General features: G+C 41.8%; 1 protein-coding gene across 1 annotated transcript in view; it reads left to right on the top strand.

Annotated features, from left to right (window-relative positions):
- rnf170 (ring finger protein 170) overlaps nucleotides 1-7,279 on the top strand; it is an 11,195-nt gene extending 3,916 nt beyond the window's left edge. Inside the window, exons 5-7 of the mRNA XM_053618433.1 lie at nucleotides 42-115; nucleotides 340-471; nucleotides 1,342-7,279. Coding sequence (XP_053474408.1) covers nucleotides 42-115; nucleotides 340-471; nucleotides 1,342-1,611 — 476 coding nt within the window. The 3' untranslated portion in view covers nucleotides 1,612-7,279. The remainder of the gene's footprint in view (nucleotides 1-41; nucleotides 116-339; nucleotides 472-1,341) is intronic.
- Nucleotides 7,280-21,953: the final 14,674 nt, after the last annotated feature.

The raw sequence follows: 21,953 nt of genomic DNA, 5'->3' as shown, positions 1-21,953 counted from the left end.
CCTCATTTTGTACTGATCTGTGTATCGTCTGTGTTCCACAGGTTCCTGTATTATTGCGTACTGGCGCTACGGCACGTGGCTAGGAGCCATAAGCTGTCCCATCTGCAGACAAATGGTAAGACGACAAATTCTACATTTTTGAAACCGTATCCAAGATCATATCCTCACAAAAGCCAGTTAGGAGTTAGTGGTTAAAGTCGACTTCCACTGACCGGAAGGTTGTGAGGTAGAGCAAATCCCAGAACTGTGCGGATTTAAATTCCACGTATCTGCCTGGTTTTGTTCATGTATCCTTGTCCAGTTGTTCGTCCTCACTTGGATGCTAACGTCTGCCCTCAGGTGACCCTGCTGTTCCCGCTTTTCCGTGGCACGGAGCAGAGCGCCCAGACGCAAGACGGACAGCCGGACGCGAACCTCATCCTCAACGACGTCAACGATTACAACCGTAGATTCTCAGGACAGCCCAGATCTGTGAGTCTCCATGTGTTTACATAACTACGCCATATACAGTTCTATACCCAGCGTATTATATAAGACCATCCTGAAGCGTTTTATCCCTCTTAAGATTACGAATATTCATTTATTACTCGATGACTTGTAATACTTATCCGTTTATAGTTGCGTTTAACGTTTCGGGACATCCGCGAGACGGGTTAGTCCCTGTGTACGCTTGTATTATACGGAGAAGACTTTCCTGTGGAGGAAAACGATCTGACCGTTATCAAAGAACCGACACTGGAGACTCCTTCCTTAAATGGTTCAATAAACTCCTCCTTACAATCAACGACAGAATTCATCAGTGGTATAAAGGATGCTAGGCATTCTCGATACAAACCCGTTTGTTTATAAGTAGTAAATAAAAACGAGGATAATTATACAGTGCTAGTAATGATATAATAATTGTTTGTTTATAATATTAAAGCTTTTATTGTGGATTTGTGGCATGTCCAGGAAGCAATGCTGTACTGTATGTTTGTGTATTCATGCATTGTTTGTTACAGGGATAGATAGAAGGATAGGCGGGAGGGGTGGGGGTTGTTAGGAACAACATATTTAAAGGAAAAGAAGCTAACAATTTAGCAATGGATGAAAAAGTTACTGCGGAACTCAGTGACAGCTCTGGTTAAGAATATTGTGTGGGTAAACCCGGCTGTCTGTGAGCGCATGTATGCAGAAGAGGGCAGATAGCGCTGTGCTCCGAGTGCGTTACACTGCCCTGTGATGCAGCAGGAGCAGCAGTTCGATAACATGTGGTTGGCTGGAATCGGTCGGTGAGAGCTGATTGGTTGGTGAGTGGGAATTATGTGTGTTGATTCTGCTCTCTCTGTGTGTGTCGTGTAGCTCCTGGACCGTTTGCGTGACGTCCCCACTCTCCTCCGCCACGCCTTCAGGGAGATGTTTTCGGTCGGAGGACTCTTCTGGATGTTCCGGATCCGGATCCTGCTGTGCCTGGTGGGGGCGCTGACCTACCTGGTGTCTCCGCTCGACTTCATCCCCGAGGCCCTGTTCGGTCTGCTCGGCTTCATGGACGACCTCTTCGTCATCCTCCTCCTCTTCATCTACATCTCTATCATGTACAGGGAGGTGGTGACGCAGAGGCTAGCCGGCTGAGCGCAACACGCAGCTGTGATCAGTTCGAAAGGGTTTACAGTTTTATCACCGACCGCGTGTGTGTGTGTGTGTGTGTGTGTGGGGGAGATCATTTTCAGCTTAAATAACTGAAGTCAGGTGGAGCTTCTTTCTTTGTAATATAAAATACATACTGCACATAGGAGGTTCATTATTTTTTTATTTGTTTGTTTGTTTTTTCAGTAGAAATGATCGTGATTGGCTGGCACGCGTGACCGAACCAAACAAAGCTATCACTACTTTGAGGTTAAGCTAACATTAGCTAAGCACTGCGTGAGACATTGGCGTCACTGAAAGATTAGCTCGGTAGATATCGAACATGAAGCTACCGTTAGCTATCTCACTAATTCGAATCGTTATTACGTTTGGCTCGTGTCTTATTTATATTTATTGAAGCAAAGTGTAATAAAATCAAATCGATTCTCCAGTGCTAGATGATAATTCGCCTGCCTCCGACGTTAGTTACTATAGCTCTAACCTAAACGGATTTCGCAACATGCTGGTTTTAAGATTACTGGAACATATTACAGACATGTGTTTAAAGGGGCAGTTTGTAATCTTTCGAGCCATTTTACAGAGATGAAAACTCCGTGGGGGGGAAAAAAAATAAGCTGACCCCATCCTACCTCTTAAAGAGTCGCCTTTTGAGGAAACAAAAACGGAACAGTACAGCTCTGTTGTAGCTGGGGGCGGAGCTCATTTCAGGGCCAGAAAAAAAAATACAGCAAAAAGTCAGATTCAGTGTATCGTAATATCACTAAACACATGCTGGTGTAATTCGATGACGCGATGAAACCTACATAGCGGACTTTGGCAGAAAAGTATTTCATTTAAAAGCCTCTTCCAAATGGTCATGGGCTTTTTAAATATTTCTAAATGTGTCAGGTTTAAGTACAAAACATAAACGTTACAATTTGTAATAGCAAATTGCGACTAAAAGGGATTAAAAACAGCTGGGGGAGAAAAAATGTAACGCCGCATAGCTGTAATTATTTCCGTTTGTTTATTAGCTCACTTTTCCGAATCAGGCTACGTGAACCGAAAGCGTAACCGAACGAGGATGTTACTGCAGCTTAATCAATTAAATATCAAAATATCAAATTAAAATATCATCCGAATTATTAGCTATGTATTATTAGCTGAAGTATTAGCTATGGTGCGACAGTAAACTAGTTACAGTTTTGTTCAGAATCGTTATTTCTTTCAAGCCCTGTAGAGGGAGCTCTTCAGACGTTTTAGCCTTTTATAGGAAGTACAGTAGGTTACAGCTGATCACTTCAGAATCGACCGGTTTTCAGTCCCTCCAGGTTGTCGCGATGAACGCAAAAATCAAGCAAACTCCGCAATATTTGGAGGAGCTTGCGATTTTTTTTTAAAAATTACCGCAGATTTTCCACACGTTTGGGCCAAGACATCATCAGAACGCGCACTCGGCCGAAGCCGTCTTCGAATCGCGTGCGTCGTACGTGAGTACAGCGAAAAGGTCTCGTTTACCAACAAACATCACTTGCGAAAGAGCGTGAAATGTCAATCGCAGTTTCGTCAATTCACCGGAATTTTCTGCAAAAAACTTCGCAAGTCGCAGCAAAATCGAGCGTTTTCGACCGCGACAATCACGAAAAAACTCTGCGAAATCTTGTACGGACTGAGTTCTACTAAAGTATCTTTCAAACTGTATGATTATTACAGATCTCGAAAAAAGTTGAAACAATTACAAACTACCGCTTTAAGGCGGTTTTCGACTTGTTAAGAACAACACGGAACCAGTCACGATTATTTCTGAAAACATTTCAATTATTAAACCTCCTGTACCTGTGTGTGTGTGTGTGTGTGTGTGTGCGCGCACATGCGCGTGTGTGTGCACTATTTTTACTTTGAGCCTCGATGGATAAAACTATGAAAAACCTAAATGTCATGGATTTACATATTATATTTCATCCAATTTTACTTAACGTTATGTTCATTTTTATTGCCTTTGCCATGATATTTAGTCGTTTGTCATTATCACACAACAGCAGATGATTTCTTCCAGCGCTTTCACAACATTTCAACATAGAAAGTTTCCTTTAGAAAACTTCATCACTGTTGAAATTGTGTCATTTTGATAGAACTCACACTTTATAACAACAGTGTAGCTGAGACTTTCATTACGCAATCATACGCAAACACTTCATAAGGTACTTATAGGTTTGAAGCATTCCTATTTTTCACGACATCAAGGACGAGCTGTATATAATTTTACTTTTTCATAAATAAAGTCTTAAATAAATAAATAAAGTCTTAAATGTCAACTTAATGTCACAATTGACACATTGTTTGTTGGATTATTCCTTTATAACTATGGGTGATAAACAGATCACGTAATAACTATCGAAAGGTTTACGTCCGTTTTGTCCGAAAGGGCTTATGAAGGTTTTATGTAGCCTTATAAATACTACCCTTAAACTTTTACAGCTAAACGCATCTTGATCATATTTATGTTTGTAAATTAAGTTATAATCCAATATTTTATTCATTCATTTCCTGGTGAGCATTTATTTCCACGTACACAATGGTTTTTTTTGTTTTGTTTTGTTTGTTTGTTTGTTTGTTTGTTTCTTGAGATCATGATGAAGAAACTAAAAATTCCTTTTATCATAGGAAAATAAAATGTGTAAATCCATGCCACTTTAGAGATCCCGTATGAAACACTATAGCCGGCTCGTACTCTTTTTATTTGTTTATTTAATTGTTACGTTTTTTTGACCTTTATTGCTATGAAAGTTCTGGAACCGAGCCAGGATCCGATTTCCAAGACACGATTAAAAGGCTGTGATCTATTAACGCGTAGGCGGAGCGCTGCGGGTTTAAAAACTCATCTTTCCGTTGTGGTGTGAATCAAAATGGAAAATGTGCTTCCACAGAAGACGCGACTGCTTTCGAGCCGAACGCACAGGTGGGCATTGGGGAAAACCAGAATGGCACAGGAAGAAAAAAAAAACCAAACTAAGAATCTTCAAGAAACATGACCAGCTGTGAGTTTCCATATACGCAGATTTTATTTATAGGTCTGGGTAAAAATCCCTTCTATTTCGGTACGTGTCGAAACCCGGCGCTTCGTTCGCACGCCGTTAATTTGCAATAACATCGTCGTGGAACGTGAGATGTTTTCTATTGAAAGTATTCTGGTTTTCTTCCGATTTTTCTCGATCCAGACGTTCTCACTGTGGGCTTCACGCTGAACCTTGATGATGTGCTTGACATGTACAATGTGCAGGAACTTTTTTAAACCCAGTGTTCATAGGGCTACATGACGCCTACATAAGCCCTTCGTGACAACATGTCTTCCAAAACGTTTATAAAGCCTCAATATATTACATTATAGCAGACATCAGCTTTTGAAACATTACGTTATTCAGTGTAATCATAACTGCTTTATGTCAAGGTGACATAACACTTAAGTCAAGTGACATTGATTCATTTTTTTTTTTATTGTTGATGTATACGGTCGTGTTATAACTGATTCACGATTCGCTAGAAAGCCATGACAGTTGACTTTGTACCTCCTTATTTCTGGTCATAAGTATTATAAGAGCCATGCTATGACACTAATAACAGTTATATGTATTTCCGCCGGCCCCTACGTGACTTAATGACACTATAATGACCGAGCTGTGTGTATTTTCTCTGGCTTTTAATTAAAGCTAGTTTAATGATACTATTTTTAAGATTTTAATGAAGACTTATAACAGTGATGTGACAGGGTAATGACAGAGATAGCGCGCGTTTGGTATACTGAGCATAAGAGTTTAATTAAGACTTATAACAGCGTTATGACACAGTAATGACAGGCCTGTATGTCTTTTCCGGCTCTGCAAGGTGAATATGATTTCATTAAGACAATGTTACGACACTAATGACAGAGCAATGTATATTTATTCCGGCCCCTACATAAAGTGAGTATGACAGTTTAATAACGCGACTTAAATGACACTGTTATGACGCTGTAATGACAGTGCTATGTATCTTTTCTCTGGCCCTTAAGTAAAGCAGTCTTAATCCTTTTTAAGATTTTGCTGAGGAATAATTTAGCTGTTTATATTTGCGTTCAAATTACGACTCATACCATCGTTATGACACCTTAATGATCCTGCTGTGAACCTTATATTTATAAAAGGTTCATGAAGGCTTATAACAATGTTATGACAAAGTAATAACAGCATGTGTATTTTTAACTCGCTGGCCTTACATTTGATCGAGTTTGGTTCAGATGTTACGGCGCTCTCTTCGCAAGTCAGCCTGGGAAGTATTATAGCAGCCTTATGTCAGCACGGCTCTATGTCACTTAATGCAGGTGTTCTGTCAAGTCCTTATCTCAAAATTAATGAAAGCATGCTAAGTGACAGCTATTGGAGTAACTACAGTGTATTGAGTTGTGTCTCTTCTTTCCAAATGGCTTATGTAGGTTTTATGTCGCCCTTATGAACACTAACCCTTAAAGGCAAATGTGCTCATAATTATTTTTGTAAATGCTATTTATTTTAGGGATTAAGGATTACTCTTCCTGACTACTCATTACATTTGTTCTGCTGATGGCTGGAGGTTATCTCTGGAGACGGGTAAGCCTAATGTGCATCAGTTAAAGTAAATGTTATTCTACTGTATCTTAAGCCATACCAAATGTCCGAGATCCACTCGTAACCATGCTACCGATCCGCAGAATTCAAGCGAAATGTGAAATCATACTCTTAATATAGCTCATGTCTTATCCCGGTGTTCGAAACAAAGCGCATGGAGCTGTGGATCTTTTGCACAACATGCTGTGCCTTGACTCTGAGACATCCACAGGATTGTGAACTTGAACAGATAATCACAAATAAAGTATCTACAACAATATTGTCTGGTTTCGTTTCTTACAGAGTAGTGTACAGTACATGGTGGTGTGTGTGTGTGTGTGATCCTCTAGAAAGCTAGGAATGGGACGCTATAGCTAGGACTGTTCAGAGTGTTGTTATGGTTTCCACGTTAACGATAAAAGCGGTCGGGTTCGTTTCCGATTTTCCGTATAGTTCTGATTTGATTTGCGTCTTGGTTTGTGATACAGACTTCTCCTGGTATTTAACGAACCTGTTAACGTGAACGACGGGATTAAAAAAAAAAAGCCGAATGTCTTCTGGAAGAGCGTGTGATGATTAAGACGTGCTGTTTGTCTGAAGCTGCAATCTTAGCTAAGAGCTTCCCTTAATCGATAGCTTCAAAAATACACTACATGGCCAAAAGTATGTGGACATCTGACCATGACCCCTGTAATGTGAGTGAGACTTCAGTAGTTGCCATTTTGCTGGTCAGAAGATGTAGATCTCAAGAATATATTACTTCAGGACCGCACGTTATTTAAAAGAAAAGAAAAGAAAAAAAATCGAAGAAACAGAAGAAATATCTCTGTATAAAGGATATGTGTTTGCTAGAATGAGCTTAAAATAACAAAATGTAAAATGAAAATGTTGGTTTCTGACACGTGGGAAGGTGTCACATTGATTTCACCACATGATGGCAGCAAAAACTATATTTATTCAGAGAAGACGTCATTTTGCTTGCTAAGTGCTTATGCTGCGCTCATGAAAAGATACTTTAAGCACACTTTTACAGTTACAGGCCTGGTTCTGTCCTACTGTAGTGGACTTCTGACATTCATGTGACATTTTGGACTGAAATTGCAGCACAGCAACAACAGCAGACAATAGCAAGTAGCTTAGCTACAAGCTAACTGGCTAATATTGACGCTCACCTTCTCAAGACAGTGATTAGTATGGCCAGTGTTATGGATTTAACCGGCTACACTGTCTGTATATTAAAGAGGGACTTCATGCTGTTTCGATTTGACGTCACCCCGTAAACGGTGGAAGGAACTGGTAGTTGAGAAAACCACCCCAAGTTGACGACTTGAAATTTCGAGTTGAAGTGGCTTTTTCACTGATTACGTTTACATGGACAGCAGTAATCTAATTACTGACTTTATTCTGAATAAGACAATATTCTGATTAAGGTGTTTACATGAGTCGCTTTTAGAATATTCCTTTCATGTTCCCGTTTTACATATTTTAATTTAAATAATAATAATAATAATAATAATAATAATAATAATTTACATATTTTAATTTTTCATTTTACGAACGCTTCAAGTGCGGTTAATTATTTGTCGTGCTGTACGTGCAAGTAGACGACTGCTTGAAGCCGTGGGCTGCGTCCCAAACCGCGTACTTACCTACTAAGTAAGTACGCGGTTTGGGACGCAGCCGTGCTCTCTTGTTTGCAGTAAAACGGTTGAGCGCTGCCGTGTGTGTACGTGTCCTGTCGCAAAATGCGGTGAAAACTCTCACACGACGTTAATAGTGTGATTAAGGTGTGTATGTGTCTGTAACGCACGTCCATACTGCGACTAAAACAGGAATACTCCACACATCTTAATTCCATTTGTGTTTACTTCGAGTATGACTTTAATCAGATTAAGGTCATCAGTAATCGCTGTTTACATGCTAGTTTCTTAATCAGAATATCGTCTTAATCGGGTTAAAATCGGATTATCGTTGATCATGTAAACGTACCGATCGGCTTTCACCGATTGTAGCAACTTCACCTGTGTTATTCTTCCCAACTGCGCATTCTCAAAGGTCAAAGCTGGAACCTAAACCCAAATGAGTGTCTGAGATATCTAAAGTGTCCAGTGTGTACATTTATATCCCAAAAGACACTACGCTAAACATTCACCGTCCACTTTAATAGGAACGCGTGTACACCTGTACGTTTATGTATGCAGTTGTCCAATCAGCCGGTCATGTGGCAGCAGCACAGTTCATGAAGCATGTAGATACAGGTCCAGAGCTTCATTTAATTGCACATCAAACATCAGAATGATGGAAGAGAGAGAGAAAAAAAAAAGTGATTTCTTTGCTGTGTCATGGTAGTTGCTGCCAGATGGGCTAGTCTGAGTATTATGGAAAAAAAAACCGCTCTGGGATCTCTTGGGATTGTCACACAGAACAGTTTCGAGAGTTTACTCAGAATGTTAAAGTCACAGATAAAGATCACACGTTCCCCCATGTTCGATATGAACAATTACTAAAGCGCTTGACTTGTGTGTATGTGCATGGTTTAATGCATTGTGCTGCTGCCACACGATTGGCCGATCGAGTAACTGCATAAATAAATGAGCAGGTGTACTGTACAGGTGTTCCTATTAAAGTGGTCAGTGAGCGTGGTTTCTTGTTTTAGGCGGCGGGGTCCGGCGTTACAGTGATTCCTGAAACCGATCCATCGTCCCTTTGTAGGAATAGATGTTTAGTCACACTTCACACAAAACAGCAAGAATTTCACACAGTGTCTGAGTTCCAACATGCTCTGAGTTAACACACACACACACACACACACACACACGGGCATCTCCTCCCAGCTGCTGTTCAGATGAAAACTCGAGCACTATGAAAAATATCACTTCAGGTCAGAACATTTCCCGAGCGATTAAATGCGGTGTTATGCCGCCGCAGCAGTACGAGTACCGCTCTGCGTGGATAGAGGAGCCGCTGCAGTGTTCTTCACAGCAGACTTTACAGTCGACCGCATTCGAAAACTCTTGCGTCATATCGTATAGTGTAAAGGAATTCGATGCATCTGTTTGTTTGTTTTTTTGTTGCTGTTGTTGTTGGTTATGTCATAATCTGTACGAGTTAGTGATAGCATAACGTTAACGGTACACTGTGAGAGTAAATCTCCGATGTTCTTATCACAGTTAAAACACCGCGTACAGGCGTGTCGTCATCCTTCTTTGTTCTGCGACGTCGCTGGGGAGAGAACAGGATATACACACAGAGGTCAACAAACTCTCAATACTGTGAAGACTCTGGAGATTTTCATAAAATTATTATTATTAAAGAGTTTTGTTTTAGCTGTCAAATATTAAATACCCCCCCCCCCCCCCCAAAAAAAAGTTAATGTAAGGAGACTGCAATCATATAATATCACTCAAAGAATCTGATTATATATATATATATATGATTGCTAATAAGTCAGACAGTCTGGTTGTGTTTTAATTGTTTAATAATAGGTATGAGGATTTCCTCAGGGTTCTCCGGTTTCCTCCCCCAGTCCTATAGACATGCCTTGTAGGCTGATAGGCATTTCTAAATTCTCCATAGTGTGTGATTGTGTGAGCGATTGTGCCCTGCTATGGGTCCACGGTGTCCCCCTCTTCGTGCTCCGAGTCCCCTGGGGTAGGCTCCAGACTCCGCGCCACCCTGTGTAGGATAAGCGGTATGGAAAATGGATGGATGGATGAAGAAGAGAGAGTAATGTACTGTTGATTGACTAGAATGAACGTAATATCTGAAATGTCACTGATCAGACAGGCTTTTACATGATGACCGGGTCCTGACACATATCTTCTGCTTGTCTTGCTAAATCAGAAGTCTCATGTTGCTGCATGATGTTTTTTTTTATATATATATATTTTTAACTCTATCCCTCAGGTGATGGACTTCTGCCAAGACATTTTATTCTGACATCGGATGTGCCTAGTGACAGGTTATTATGTTACGCATGTTCGTGCATGTGTGTGTGTGTGTGTGAGACCCCTCTGACCCTGCCTTTCCGCTTTTCCACCCTCGTTCTCTCCTTTCTAATTTCCTTTGCTTTTCTTCATCTTTCTCTGATCCAAAAAGGTAGCTGGGAGAATCTTCTGAAATCTGTCCCTTTGACTTGAGCCCAGTGAAGTGATATTTCTCGGTCTCTGTGAGTCCTAAAAGAAATGATATGAAATGATACACCGACCAACAGTGCAAGGAAACCAACATGCACATGAAGAGAACATGTGAAACTCCACATACTAGACAGTACCCCGAGTTCAGGAGTGGACCCTGGAGCTGTGAGATGGCAACTCTACCCTCTGTACTGTTGTGCTGCCATGTCTAGTTATGTACTTTAAACAACTTAGCCCAGAGGAAAAACTCATACTAATGGTAGAGAAGACGTGCCTTTACCCACCCCGATAAGAACCAGTGGTACAGTTCGGTGTCGAGCCATTGAAAATGATACAAGAACATAGCTTGACAAATAAATACCAAAGATTCTTCAAAGTGCTCCACACCCTAATCAGGAAGCAATTCATCTATAAATGACAGTAGATGGTAATGAGGATTGCCTGAAAGCCATGGGGAAATCTCTGACATGCTAGCACACTGACACAGCAAGTCGTTGCACAAGTCCATTCAAACATGTTTGTTTTCTTTCACCAGAGCCAAGGTGATCTTATCCTAGGCATGCTTGCCCTGAAGAGTCATGGACCACTGATTGCTAACGGCAGAGTGAGTTCGAAATCATCCAGAGGCACTAAGACTTCTGGGAAAGCAGGCCTTTCGGTGCTTCCAGGTCAAAAAACACGATGCAACGCAGTACTGTTTCGACAGAAACCCGCTCGGTCACAGCCAAGAGCCTGACGCAAAAGCAGCGGCCCTTCCCAGACCTTGCTGGCCGTCTTCTTCATGGCTTTGGCCTGCGAGTCCGTGGGAGCCTGCGAGTGGGCGAAGGTTTAATCGGTACCGCCCAGCTTGGGCACTTCAAGTCTGGCCACCAAGTCTGTATTCACTCTTTCATGCCCTTTCTGCCCATCTGGCATGAAGAAGTGGGTGGGGTTCTGCTCGAGCTTGGACGTCGAAGCCGCCTACGCCGTCGAGGCAGATGCCCAGCGACAGTGTGTGTGGGTCAGAGTGTGTGCGTAACTCCAGGAACCCTACAAGAACAGTCCCCACTTGTTTCCTTAGAATACGAGTGAGCTGAATCCTATATGCATGTCCGCAGCTATGTAGCACAGGAACACGAGGAGCTCATACACACCCTTATGGGAAGCTCGAGCCAAATCCCACAAAGCCTGGAAAAATCGGGTTGATGAAGGGTGGGAAAGTCTCGAGAGGTCTGATCACAGGCGGTCTGGACCCTTGTAGGTCCCTCAGCTCCGTTTCTTCTTTGCGTTGTCATGGTGTGTGTGTTACTAAATGAATCCATGGCTCTTTTTTCTGTGTGTTTTAAAGCTTTACGTTTCAATCCCAACTATCAGTCACGTTCATAAAGCTGAGGATTGACGCACTATGAAAGCTTAATACGTGTAGAGACTCTGTACTGTCCGCTTTATGAGTTCCCTAAAGGTCAGCTTGGAATGTAATCATCTCTGTGTGTGTGTGTGTGTGTGTGTGTGTTTTAAGGTCGTAACAAACAGCACGCCACTATCCGTACCTGTTTAGTGCTCCACGTATTCAGATCTCTATCTCTATTGCGATTTCAATCCCAAAGTGTGTGTGGTCCAAACTGAAAGGGTTAAAACGGTGGAAAACCACGTCCGTGTTAATCAACGTGTTAATCTATGCTCACGCCTGCGTCACGTGAAAGAAAAAAAAACCTCCGTTTCGTTCCGTTCTTATCTAGGATCTAGGCTCGGAGAGATGTCCTTTCTAGCAAGCTTTTACGACAACACAAACAAATCAAACACATAGTGCGCCTTCTCGTCTGGATTCATATTTGTATTTGTATTCACGTCGAGCACATTATCTGTTCAACCAAATGATGCGTGTGTATTCAGTTACGTTCCTAATGGGCAGGTGATTGTGTGCCGGCCCACTGAAAAGCCCTCTTCTCTGTTTAATCTCTCCGTCCCTCGTGGCTGAGGTTCCTCGTTGCTATCAACAAGTGAAATCACATCAACAAGTGAGCGGCTCTTTTTTCCTTCGGCGTCTGTAACTGAGAATCGATCTGACAGTGATATAAGACTGACGCCTTTGCAACGGGAAGAAGCTGGTCTCGATTTGCAGCGTTTCCTCCAACGGGAGATTTCTGCCAACTGTCATGCTGACAATACGGACGGACCAGAATGACCCGCCCACACAACCCACTCACGCCGTTCACTGGGAAAAGCACTTTCGGGTGTGTTTTTTCTTCTTCTTCTTCTTCTTCTTCTTCTCCTCTCTGACATTCTTTCTCGATCCTTCAGACTATTTCATCTACACGTCCCAAATCGCCGACCTGTCCAGCCTGCGTTCTGTATTTATTTATTTATTTATTTATTTCCAGTTGGGTTTTTTTGGCTCATATCGTGCACTATGACGAACGTGCTAAATTTAAACAACCTAAATTGAATTAGCATCTGATGAAGTCATTTGTTTCCAGGGTGAATAAGCTTCCTCCCCTGTCCCTGTGGCTCTTGCCATCCTGTTTTCCGGTCTCGCTTTCCAAAAGATGCCAGCCTCTCCCTTTTGGCTGTTCTGATCTGCTCGTGTAGAGCTAATGGAAACGGCAGGGCAATTTCGGATCAAAACAAATCCCTTCTGAGGAAACCTTCTGGTCTTAGCTGTACGTACTTTATAGCATTCTGACCTTGCATTCTGTCGCGTACGTGATTAGATACCCACGTGATGTCACGAAGTGTGTCTTTAATGTACTCCAGGCCGAGCTGGTTGATCTCACTTCCTCAGGAACACTTTTGGTTAACAACCAACTAAAGATTTACATGCCTGGTGGCGTGTTTTGCATCCAGTTCTCTGTCCTAAACTATACATCAAGTCTAGCTAGTTGAAAATGAGCACTCAAGTGCGTAAAGTGTTCACAGATCGACATTTTAACATCTATAATAAGCGTTTCTCGCTTCCTGTCTCCCGTATTTACTTCAAGTAAGATATTTCAATGAAATTAATCATACGAGGACCAGGAACTACTCAAACCGCGTGGCCCGAATGTCCCCGTAGTGATAGGAATACGTGAGAGTTTGAAGTTTTCTTGTCACTTGAACGGTCGTCTGTAAATAATTCACTTCTTTTACAAATTTTACTGGAAACGATAAAGAAAACATAGCGATTCGGTTCCTGAGGTTTAGAGTTAGGGTTAAATGTAAACACTTCTGCAGTAACATAGAAGTAAAGTCATTAGAGGCTCGTCACAATGAGAGTAAAACCAGCACATGTGTTTCTTTATGATTTAAGTGCCCCAAGCCACCCCGGAGTAATGCCCCTAAAAAATGTTTTTTCCCATCTCTCTTTCCATATATGACTAATTCTACTAGTATCATTCCTCTGTGCGCACGCGCACGCACACGCACACACACACACACACACAACATCAACTCTCAAGAACACGTCAGGGTGCCAATAATTTTGAATTCAACGTTTTGTGGGGAAACATGTAGCACTAGAAAAAAAAAATAGATCACTGTAAGTTTAAACTTAATCTATTCCTAATTGTTCATTATTGTTTTGTGTTGTTTTTTTTGTTGTTGTTGTTTAGGGAAGTGTGTATGTTTTTTATTTAGGACTCAGAAATGAGGAATATGAGCAATAAAAACATTTGAACTCGTTAAAAAACAGAAATAGAGAGTGCTCGAGGAGGGAATTAGCAGGGACGGCACTAAAAATGTTCCCTGAAATGGCACGGTTCATTTATGGAACACGGTCGTGTTGTTGTGAAGACTTTTATTTCAAAACGTCAACCGTGTCTATAAATATTACATCAAAACTGTGGCGTTAAAGCCGTTAATAACGTCAAGCAGTTATTTAAGATAAACTAAAAAAAATACTAACAGAAGACAAGAAACGAATAAAATAATGTTAGTTCCTGTTAGTTTGGTGTCTAAGAGCTTAATTAAACATTCAGAAATGGGAAATAATGCAGGCGAATGTAAAATAAAACCTCTTAAATGACTCGTTTTGTTCATTTTGGATGAAGATAAGAGGCTATTGCGTAATATTTTATTAATAAAGCGAATAAATAAATGAACGAGCATTAACGTGGACTTGGTCCTCCCTTTGCTCTTATGATAATCTCTACTTTTCTGGAAAGGCTTTCCACTAGATTGTTGAGCATGGCTGAGGGGATGTGCCCCGTTCTCCCTTTCTGAGCCACAGGAGAATTAGTGAGGTCAGGCGTCGAGACGAGTGAGAAGATTTGGTGTGCAGTCGACGTTCCAGTTCGGCGTGGTTGAGGTCTTGGAAAGCCAAATGTCTTTAAGGAGCTCGCTTTGTACACGAGAGTATTGTCATGCTGAACAGGTCTGGGCCTGTGAGTTCCACTGAAGGGAAATTGTAACATACGGCATGTGGTAACAGTTTTGGGGAGGAACCGTATACGAGCGTGATGGTCAGGTGTCCACATACTTTTGGCCGTATAGTGAAGTGTATGTATGTATACTGTAGATACGCACACACACACGCTAAAGCCGGCCCCACGAGCCTTTCGTTCATCACAGAGCCGAACGAAAACCCATTTGACAAAACAATCATGCGAAGGAAAGACAAGAAGTGCATTCGTTTGTCTTTAGGGAGTCTTCACTTTACAGAAATAAATGATTCATACGCACATCCTGCCGTGTTGTCTCATAATGTCGACACGATGACAAGTTAAGGGAGAAATAAAGCGCAAAACCTCTCAGCGTTACAATTCTAACACGAAATAGTCGAAAAGACCCAGGAAGCCACACTAAGACATGAATCTCTAGCACGAGGTTAAGTATCAGATGTTTGGATGATTTTTTTCCGTCTTGTCTGTGTCGGTCGATCGCTTAACATTCGGATCGCAATAAATTTCCGACGAAGAGCTCGTTCTGAAATCATCAACAGTCGAACGCTGACATATGTGGTAATGACTCATGCCATTTTTACTGATGATGAATGCGAGTTGGCGCAAGGAGGAAGGAAGTTTTTAGCGTCAACAATGTCCAGAGGAGATGAATCAGAGCTGAGAGATTCGCCCAGGTTTCCGCTACTGTGCGAGTAGGACCTTCGCGTCCTATACTCCCCCTCTCCATCTCTCTCTCTCTCTAGGTTCTCACTCTTTTTTCGATGTACCCGAGTGGTTTTTAAGATCGTAACTATTGCCTTCGTACCAAGAAGGTTAAAGATGTAGCTCCTTAAAAAGCTTTTAGGCTCGAAGCCTCCACAATTCCTCAGGAATGCCTTCAAAAAGAAACTAAGCCGGAAGACTGAACAAATCGTGGGTTTTTCTTTTTCCAGGGTTTGTTCCTCTTCTGACCTCACACCCCAAATCATGAGTTTCCTACAGAGCTGGAGTTGTGCTGAACTCCATTTAAGCTCTGTGACCTTGCTGAAAGGCAGACCTTTGCCTCCAGGCTTGGATGCACTTCAGAGATGAGACTCGGGCTTTCGGATGATGAATCATTCAGGAGAACAGGAGAACATCTCACTACACTTAAACTAATCCATAACGGTCCTCCTCTCCTGTCTCAGTAGAACTCCAGGATCAGACAAGGCGAGACTAGAGCCGGGCTGGAGATTTGATTAGGACAAAATATTTATGTACTTCTTTATACGGATTTAGAAGGATAACTTAGGACTGGAGGGGTATGTAAGAAATAACACTCTAAGGGTCGAGATGTTATAGGAAAATAATCAATGATGGGAGTTCATGTTCAAAATGAAAGTTGTTTACATCGATCAGCTATAACATTAAAACCACCTGCGTGACATCGTGTAGGTCCTCCTTGCGCCACCAAAACAGCTCTGACCCATCGAGGCACGGACTCCACAAGACCTCTGAAGGTGTGCTGTGGAATCTGGCACCAAGACGTTAACAGCAGATCCTTTACATCCTATAAGTTGTGATGTGGAGCCTCTATGGATTGGACTTGTTCGTCCAGAACGTCCCACAGACGCTCGATCGGATCGAGATCTGGGGAATTCGGAGGCCAGGTCAACACCTTGAACTTTTTGGCAGGGCGCATTATCCTGCTGAATGAGAACGACCTTCTTCCCATAGTGCATCCTGGTGCCACGTCTTCCCCAGGTAAGTGATGCACACGCACATCTGTATATAGTTACATTATTAAAAAATAGCTATAAAATTGCGCAAACTCCTCTGTCCTAAAGACTTTCCCATGGTGGAAAACATAGAAGCTGTTACAAAGCACTGACATTTATGACGCAGTTACTATAGAAACAACGACGTATCAGAGAAAGAGGACACGACTTCACAGCCGCAAAACTGCTACGCTTTCACACATTTCTACGAGCGCGCTCAAATTAAACTGTCTTACTATATAACGGTCCAGGACGTTGTCAGGAGCGACATTCACCGCTTTCATATCTTCTTCGGGTCTCCCATGTGGTCCTCCAGGGTCAAATCAGAGAACGGTCTTGGTGATGGAGTGTGAACATGATCGAACCACCGCAGTCACCTATCTCGTTTGCTGTGGAGCGCCATCCCATCGTCTTCCTTACGATCCGATTGAGCCACGAGATTCCGATCTCGACATCTTCATTTCCGTGATGTGGAGCACCTGCTCGTGTTTCGTCGTCGTCAGACAGCAGTCACGGGGTGAACGGACATTTTGTAAAGCTTGGCCTTGAGGTGGATTGGCATCGTTTTATCGCAGAGGACTCCAGAGACCTGACGCAACTCCATCCATGGTGCATTGACATGAGTTGGGGAGTCGAGTCCGGCAGGATGTCAACCTCGAAGGTGAAGACCAACCCGAGGTATTTGAATCAGGTGGTCTTTTTTAGTTCCTGGCCGTCGAACGTATACGGTACCATCGGTTTGCGGGCCGCATTCTAGATATTTCCATCGTCTTGATGTTGAGTCTTATTCCGTCCTTGCCTAGTTGATTCTTCCGATCCTGCGTTTGTCGTTGAACTTTACGTTATATAAACTGTCAAAAACGATGGCGTTATTTATTATTAAATTAAGCGTTCTAATCGTTGACAGATGTAGAGGAATTACACAGTTCAGGATGTGCTGTTTCATGTCAGGGTGGTAACTGAAACTTCGCCAGACCGCATCACCTCACCATCATTGGTTATTTTTCTATAACAGTACACGCCCAATATTTTTTTAAATTCTTACATATACTACTGTAAAAAAAAAAACCAACACCACTCAAATTCAATTTCCCATGAAGTTAAATGATTTGAGTTGCGTTCATAAGCTGTTTTTATGCGCTGGACCATGAGCAGCATGGCTCTCCAATCCACATCAGGGTCAAATTTAGCACTAAGCTAATCATAGGTTTTATCCATCGCAAAGATTTTCTTCATAATGAAATAAATCCATGCCCGGACGAGCGGTGGATGACGGGCGTCTTCTCAAACGGCCCAGCTCGATGAAACCTTTTACTTCGTCACCTCCGGGGAAAATCTGGGATGATTAAGGGACTTTAGTGAAAGGTTTCAGACGATATCAAAGAGGTGAGAAATCCATTTACTGGATGGAAGCTACATTAAGGTTAAGAAATGATGGAGGGCGGATTTTAGCCAAGGATTATAACACTCGACAAGAGTGTGTCCGTGAGCACAGAGCGCAGGCTTGAGAGCCATATCAGTCATAGAGTTTGTCACAAATATACTAAAAATACCGTATTTCTACTACGGCACCGTTGAATTCTTTTTTTTCTTTCTTTTTTTTTAAAATTCTGACGGGTTTGAAGGTGTTGATTCATTTTCTACAACCGCAGCTCTGACACCAGTCGCAGTTTTAATCCAAATGATAGGATTATTTCTCGTGTTCGTTCTAACACGTCGTTTCTATAGCAACAGCTAATTCACAGGGACTTGCATGGCGGACACTCCATTTAAATGTATGGTGACGTTTATTTTACATTCATACGTTAAGAAGTCTCCAGTGGGGGAGCACGGTGGATTAGTGGTTAGCACGTTCGCCTCACACCTCCAGGGTCGGGGGTTTGATTCCCTCCGTGGCCCTGTGTGTGCGGAGTTTGCATGTTCTCCTCGTGCTGCGGGGGTTTCCTCCGGGTACTCCGGTTTCCTCCCCCAGTCCAAAGACATGCGTGGTAGGCTGATTGGCGTGTCCAAAGTCGTAGTGTATGAATGGGTGTGTGTGTATGTCATTGTGCCCTGTGATGGATTGGCACCCTGTCCAAGGTGTACCCTGCCTTGTGCTCCATGCTCCCTGGGATAGGCTCCAGGTTCTCCATGCGGTATAGAACATGGATGGATGGAGTCTCCAGTGGGAAAGTGTTCAGGACAGAAGATGTTGTACTTTCCTGTTTCTTGGTAACGTGATAAGCTGTGTTGTTTTTTTGTTTTGTTTTGTTTTGTCTTACTAACTTCAAGAAATATAGAAATATACAGTTTATAACTGCTATAACGTAAGTGAGAGCAGGAAATAACTTGTTTCCAGGACGTTCCTGTCAGGGTCGGTCAGGAACGGGGAGTCAGTAGTGGTCGATGCAAGAGCAGATTTGTTAGTGAACGGTGCAAAGATACCGGAAACAAGTACCAGAAACCTGAACTAGAGATACGAGGTAAAACATACAGACTTTGAAGGAGACTAAGCGACAAACAGCAACGTACGAACATGAAAACAACAAAAGCTTGACATGAGACACAGGTCTGAGGGATTGAAAACGTGGGCTGATGGGAAATGTGTACCGTATTGGCCGAGCAGTAGGTACTGAATCGAACGCAGTAACGCCATTTGCAGTAACGCCAGTCTTCGGAATTATCGTAAAATAACTCCACCCTGCGTCAGGCCACATCACACCTCCCTGTCATGTATTATTCTTTATTTCATTCATGTTTGGAAAGAACATTCCTAGGAAGATTAAGAACAAAGCATTTCCTTGATCATTTATGAACATGTCTGAGGTAAATGTTTACCTTTACATCGCTTGGCCCTATGCGCTAGTTAGCGAAATCGCTAGCCTCGGTCATTTCCTTAAGCTAGTTGCTTAAAAGTCGTGTCGTGTCGCGATTAACTTAAAGCACAAACAGTGTATGCGTTAAAAGGACAAAGGAACAAATTCACACAAAGGACCTTAAACTTGTAAAAAAAAAAAAAAAAAAAGTTTTTTAAAAAAAAAAACTTTAACTTTTTTAAAACTGTGAAACTTTTTTAAAAAAAAAACTTTCACAGACATTCAGCTAACTTTACTGTAAGCTTCAATACATTCACCTGCTACTGCTTTTCTCCCTTACAGCAAGGCTTAAGTATGGGTCTGATAAGATTAATTACTTTTTTACTTTCTAGTATTGCCACTTTCAGTATAACACACATACTGTAAACACACACACACACACAGACACACACACACTGGAAGTTATGTACAGAGGTATACTGAGATCATGTGCTTCCTTTTTCCCTCTCAGAAACCTCTCACACCCCTCATTCCTTCATCTCTCTCTCACTGGTAGAGGTGTGTGTGTATGTATGTGTGTGTGTGTGTGTGTGTTTGTGCGCCTCCATCACTGGGGCTCTGACGGCAGCAGGAACAGAAGCGAGGCCTCTGATTGGCCAAGGCTGTCCGGCGAGTGGGAGACTGACTCATAGTAGGTGGGCTGGAGAGACGCTGACTCACTCAGAGATGAGGAGAGAGAGAGGGAGAGAGAGATAGAGAGAGAGAGAGAGAGAGAGAGAGCGAGAGAGGGAAAGAGAGAGAGAGGGAGAGAGAGAGGAAAGGAGAGAGAGATACAGAGGGAAAGACAAAGAGAGAGAGAGAGAGAGAGAGAGAGAGAGAGCGAGAGAGGGAAAGAGAAAGAGAGAGAGAGGGAGAGAGGGAAAGAGAAAGAGAGAGAGAGGGAGAGAGAGAGGGAGAGAGAGAGGAAAGGAGAGAGAGAGATAGAGAGGGAAAGAGAGAGAGAGGGAGAGAGAGAGGGAGAGAGAGATAGAAAGGGAAAGAGAGAGAGAGAGAGAGAGAGAGAGAGAGGAGTGGGGAGAGAGAGATAGCTATAGAGGAGAACTATCACAGTTACACATGCCCTGATCCCCCTTTCTCCCTCCTCCATATATTATATCATAAGTGACATTGAGCTCCTGGCTGCTGATGTGTGTTTAACAGCGCCAGGCCTCTGGGAGAACCGCTGACTTCCACTCATCATTTATCAGCCCCTGGATTCACTCATTCAAATGTATATAAAAGATATATAAAAATAATATACCTCAAAAACGTGTCGATGGTTCGGTTCTCAGCTGCTGGCTTTATTCACCGTGTACACTGTATAATAAACAGCATTAGAGCTCTGGGAAAGACAAACTCTTACAACACGGAAGAGTAGCATACAACTTTAATACTAGCGCTGCTGAATCCTCCATTCTGATTGGCCGGCAGAGGCTGAGTAATTTTCTATAACATACCCTTCATTCATTCATTCATTCATTCTTTCTTTCATTTTCTTTCTTTCTTTCTGGCATTTTAGAAGCTTTTGTTTGCTTTCTTTCTTTCTTTCTTTTGTCTGTTTGCTTCTTTCTTTCTTCTTCATCTCGTTTGTTTGTTTCTTTTTCTTTCTGTTGCATGTTTGTTTGTTTCTTTTTTCTTTCTTGAATCTCGTTTAAAAATCGTTTGAAAATCTTTCTTGCTTGCTTCTTTTGTTTGCTTGTTTCTTGTTTGCCTGCTTGTTTCATTCATTCATTATTTCATTCTTTCTTTCTTGTTTGCTTCTTTCTTCGTTGCTGGCTTTTGCTCGATTGTTTGTTATTTCTTTTGTTTGTTTTTTTAAATCATTTTTTTGTTTTTCTTTTGTTTCTTTCTTCCCATTTTCAAAATAAATGTTTTCAAATTTTTATTTAAAATCCTTTCTTTCTCTCGCTCTCTCTCTTTTGTTTCATTCTTTCTTTTGTTTGTTGTTTTTTTTTTAAAAAATCTTCTTTGATCTTTTTAAAATCGGTCCTGCTTGCTTGCTTTTGTTTGTTTGCTTATTTGCCTGTTGCTTTGTTTGTTCCTTTCCTTCTTTCTGTTTCCTTGTTTCTATCTTACCTTCTTTCTTTCTGTCTATCTGTCTTCCTTCTCTCGTTTGTGTCTTTCTTTCTTTGATTTGTTTCTTTCTTTCTTTCATTTGTTTCTTTCTTGCTTGGTTGCTTTTGTTTGTTTTCTTGCTGGTTAGTTCATTTCTTTCTTTCTTTCTTTCTTTCTTCCTCTCTGTCTTCTGTCTCTCGTTTCTTGGTTTGTTCATTTCTGTCATTTGTTCCTTTCCTTCTCTTGTCTTTGTGTCTTTTCTTTCTTTACATTTAAGCCGTTTCTAAAGCTTTTAAATAATTTCCTGGAATGTTCTTTAGCATTGCGTAAACCGTTCTTTTCAGCCTATTCTTTATCTCCACCTAATCCCTCCATCACCGTTAGCTCCATGCTAACTGAACAGAGTATTTCCTTCAGAAAAAGTCAGTCTGATGAAATAATGTCTCGTGACAGGAGAGGCTAGCAACAGCAAAGCTCTGTGGACCTTTAATGACTATTTCCCCAGTACAATTACTTGATTAAGGAAAACCCTTAATCAACTTAATCACACTTATAATCAGCACGCTCTGATGTGAAATAATTGCGACACGAACGCAGCCGCTTGAGTCATATC

Source organism: Ictalurus furcatus, chromosome 28, assembly GCF_023375685.1.
Source record: "Ictalurus furcatus strain D&B chromosome 28, Billie_1.0, whole genome shotgun sequence".
NCBI classification, from domain to species: domain Eukaryota; kingdom Metazoa; phylum Chordata; class Actinopteri; order Siluriformes; family Ictaluridae; genus Ictalurus; species Ictalurus furcatus.
Note: the sequence above shows the minus strand (reverse complement) of the source record. Positions and strands in the feature narration are given on the sequence as shown.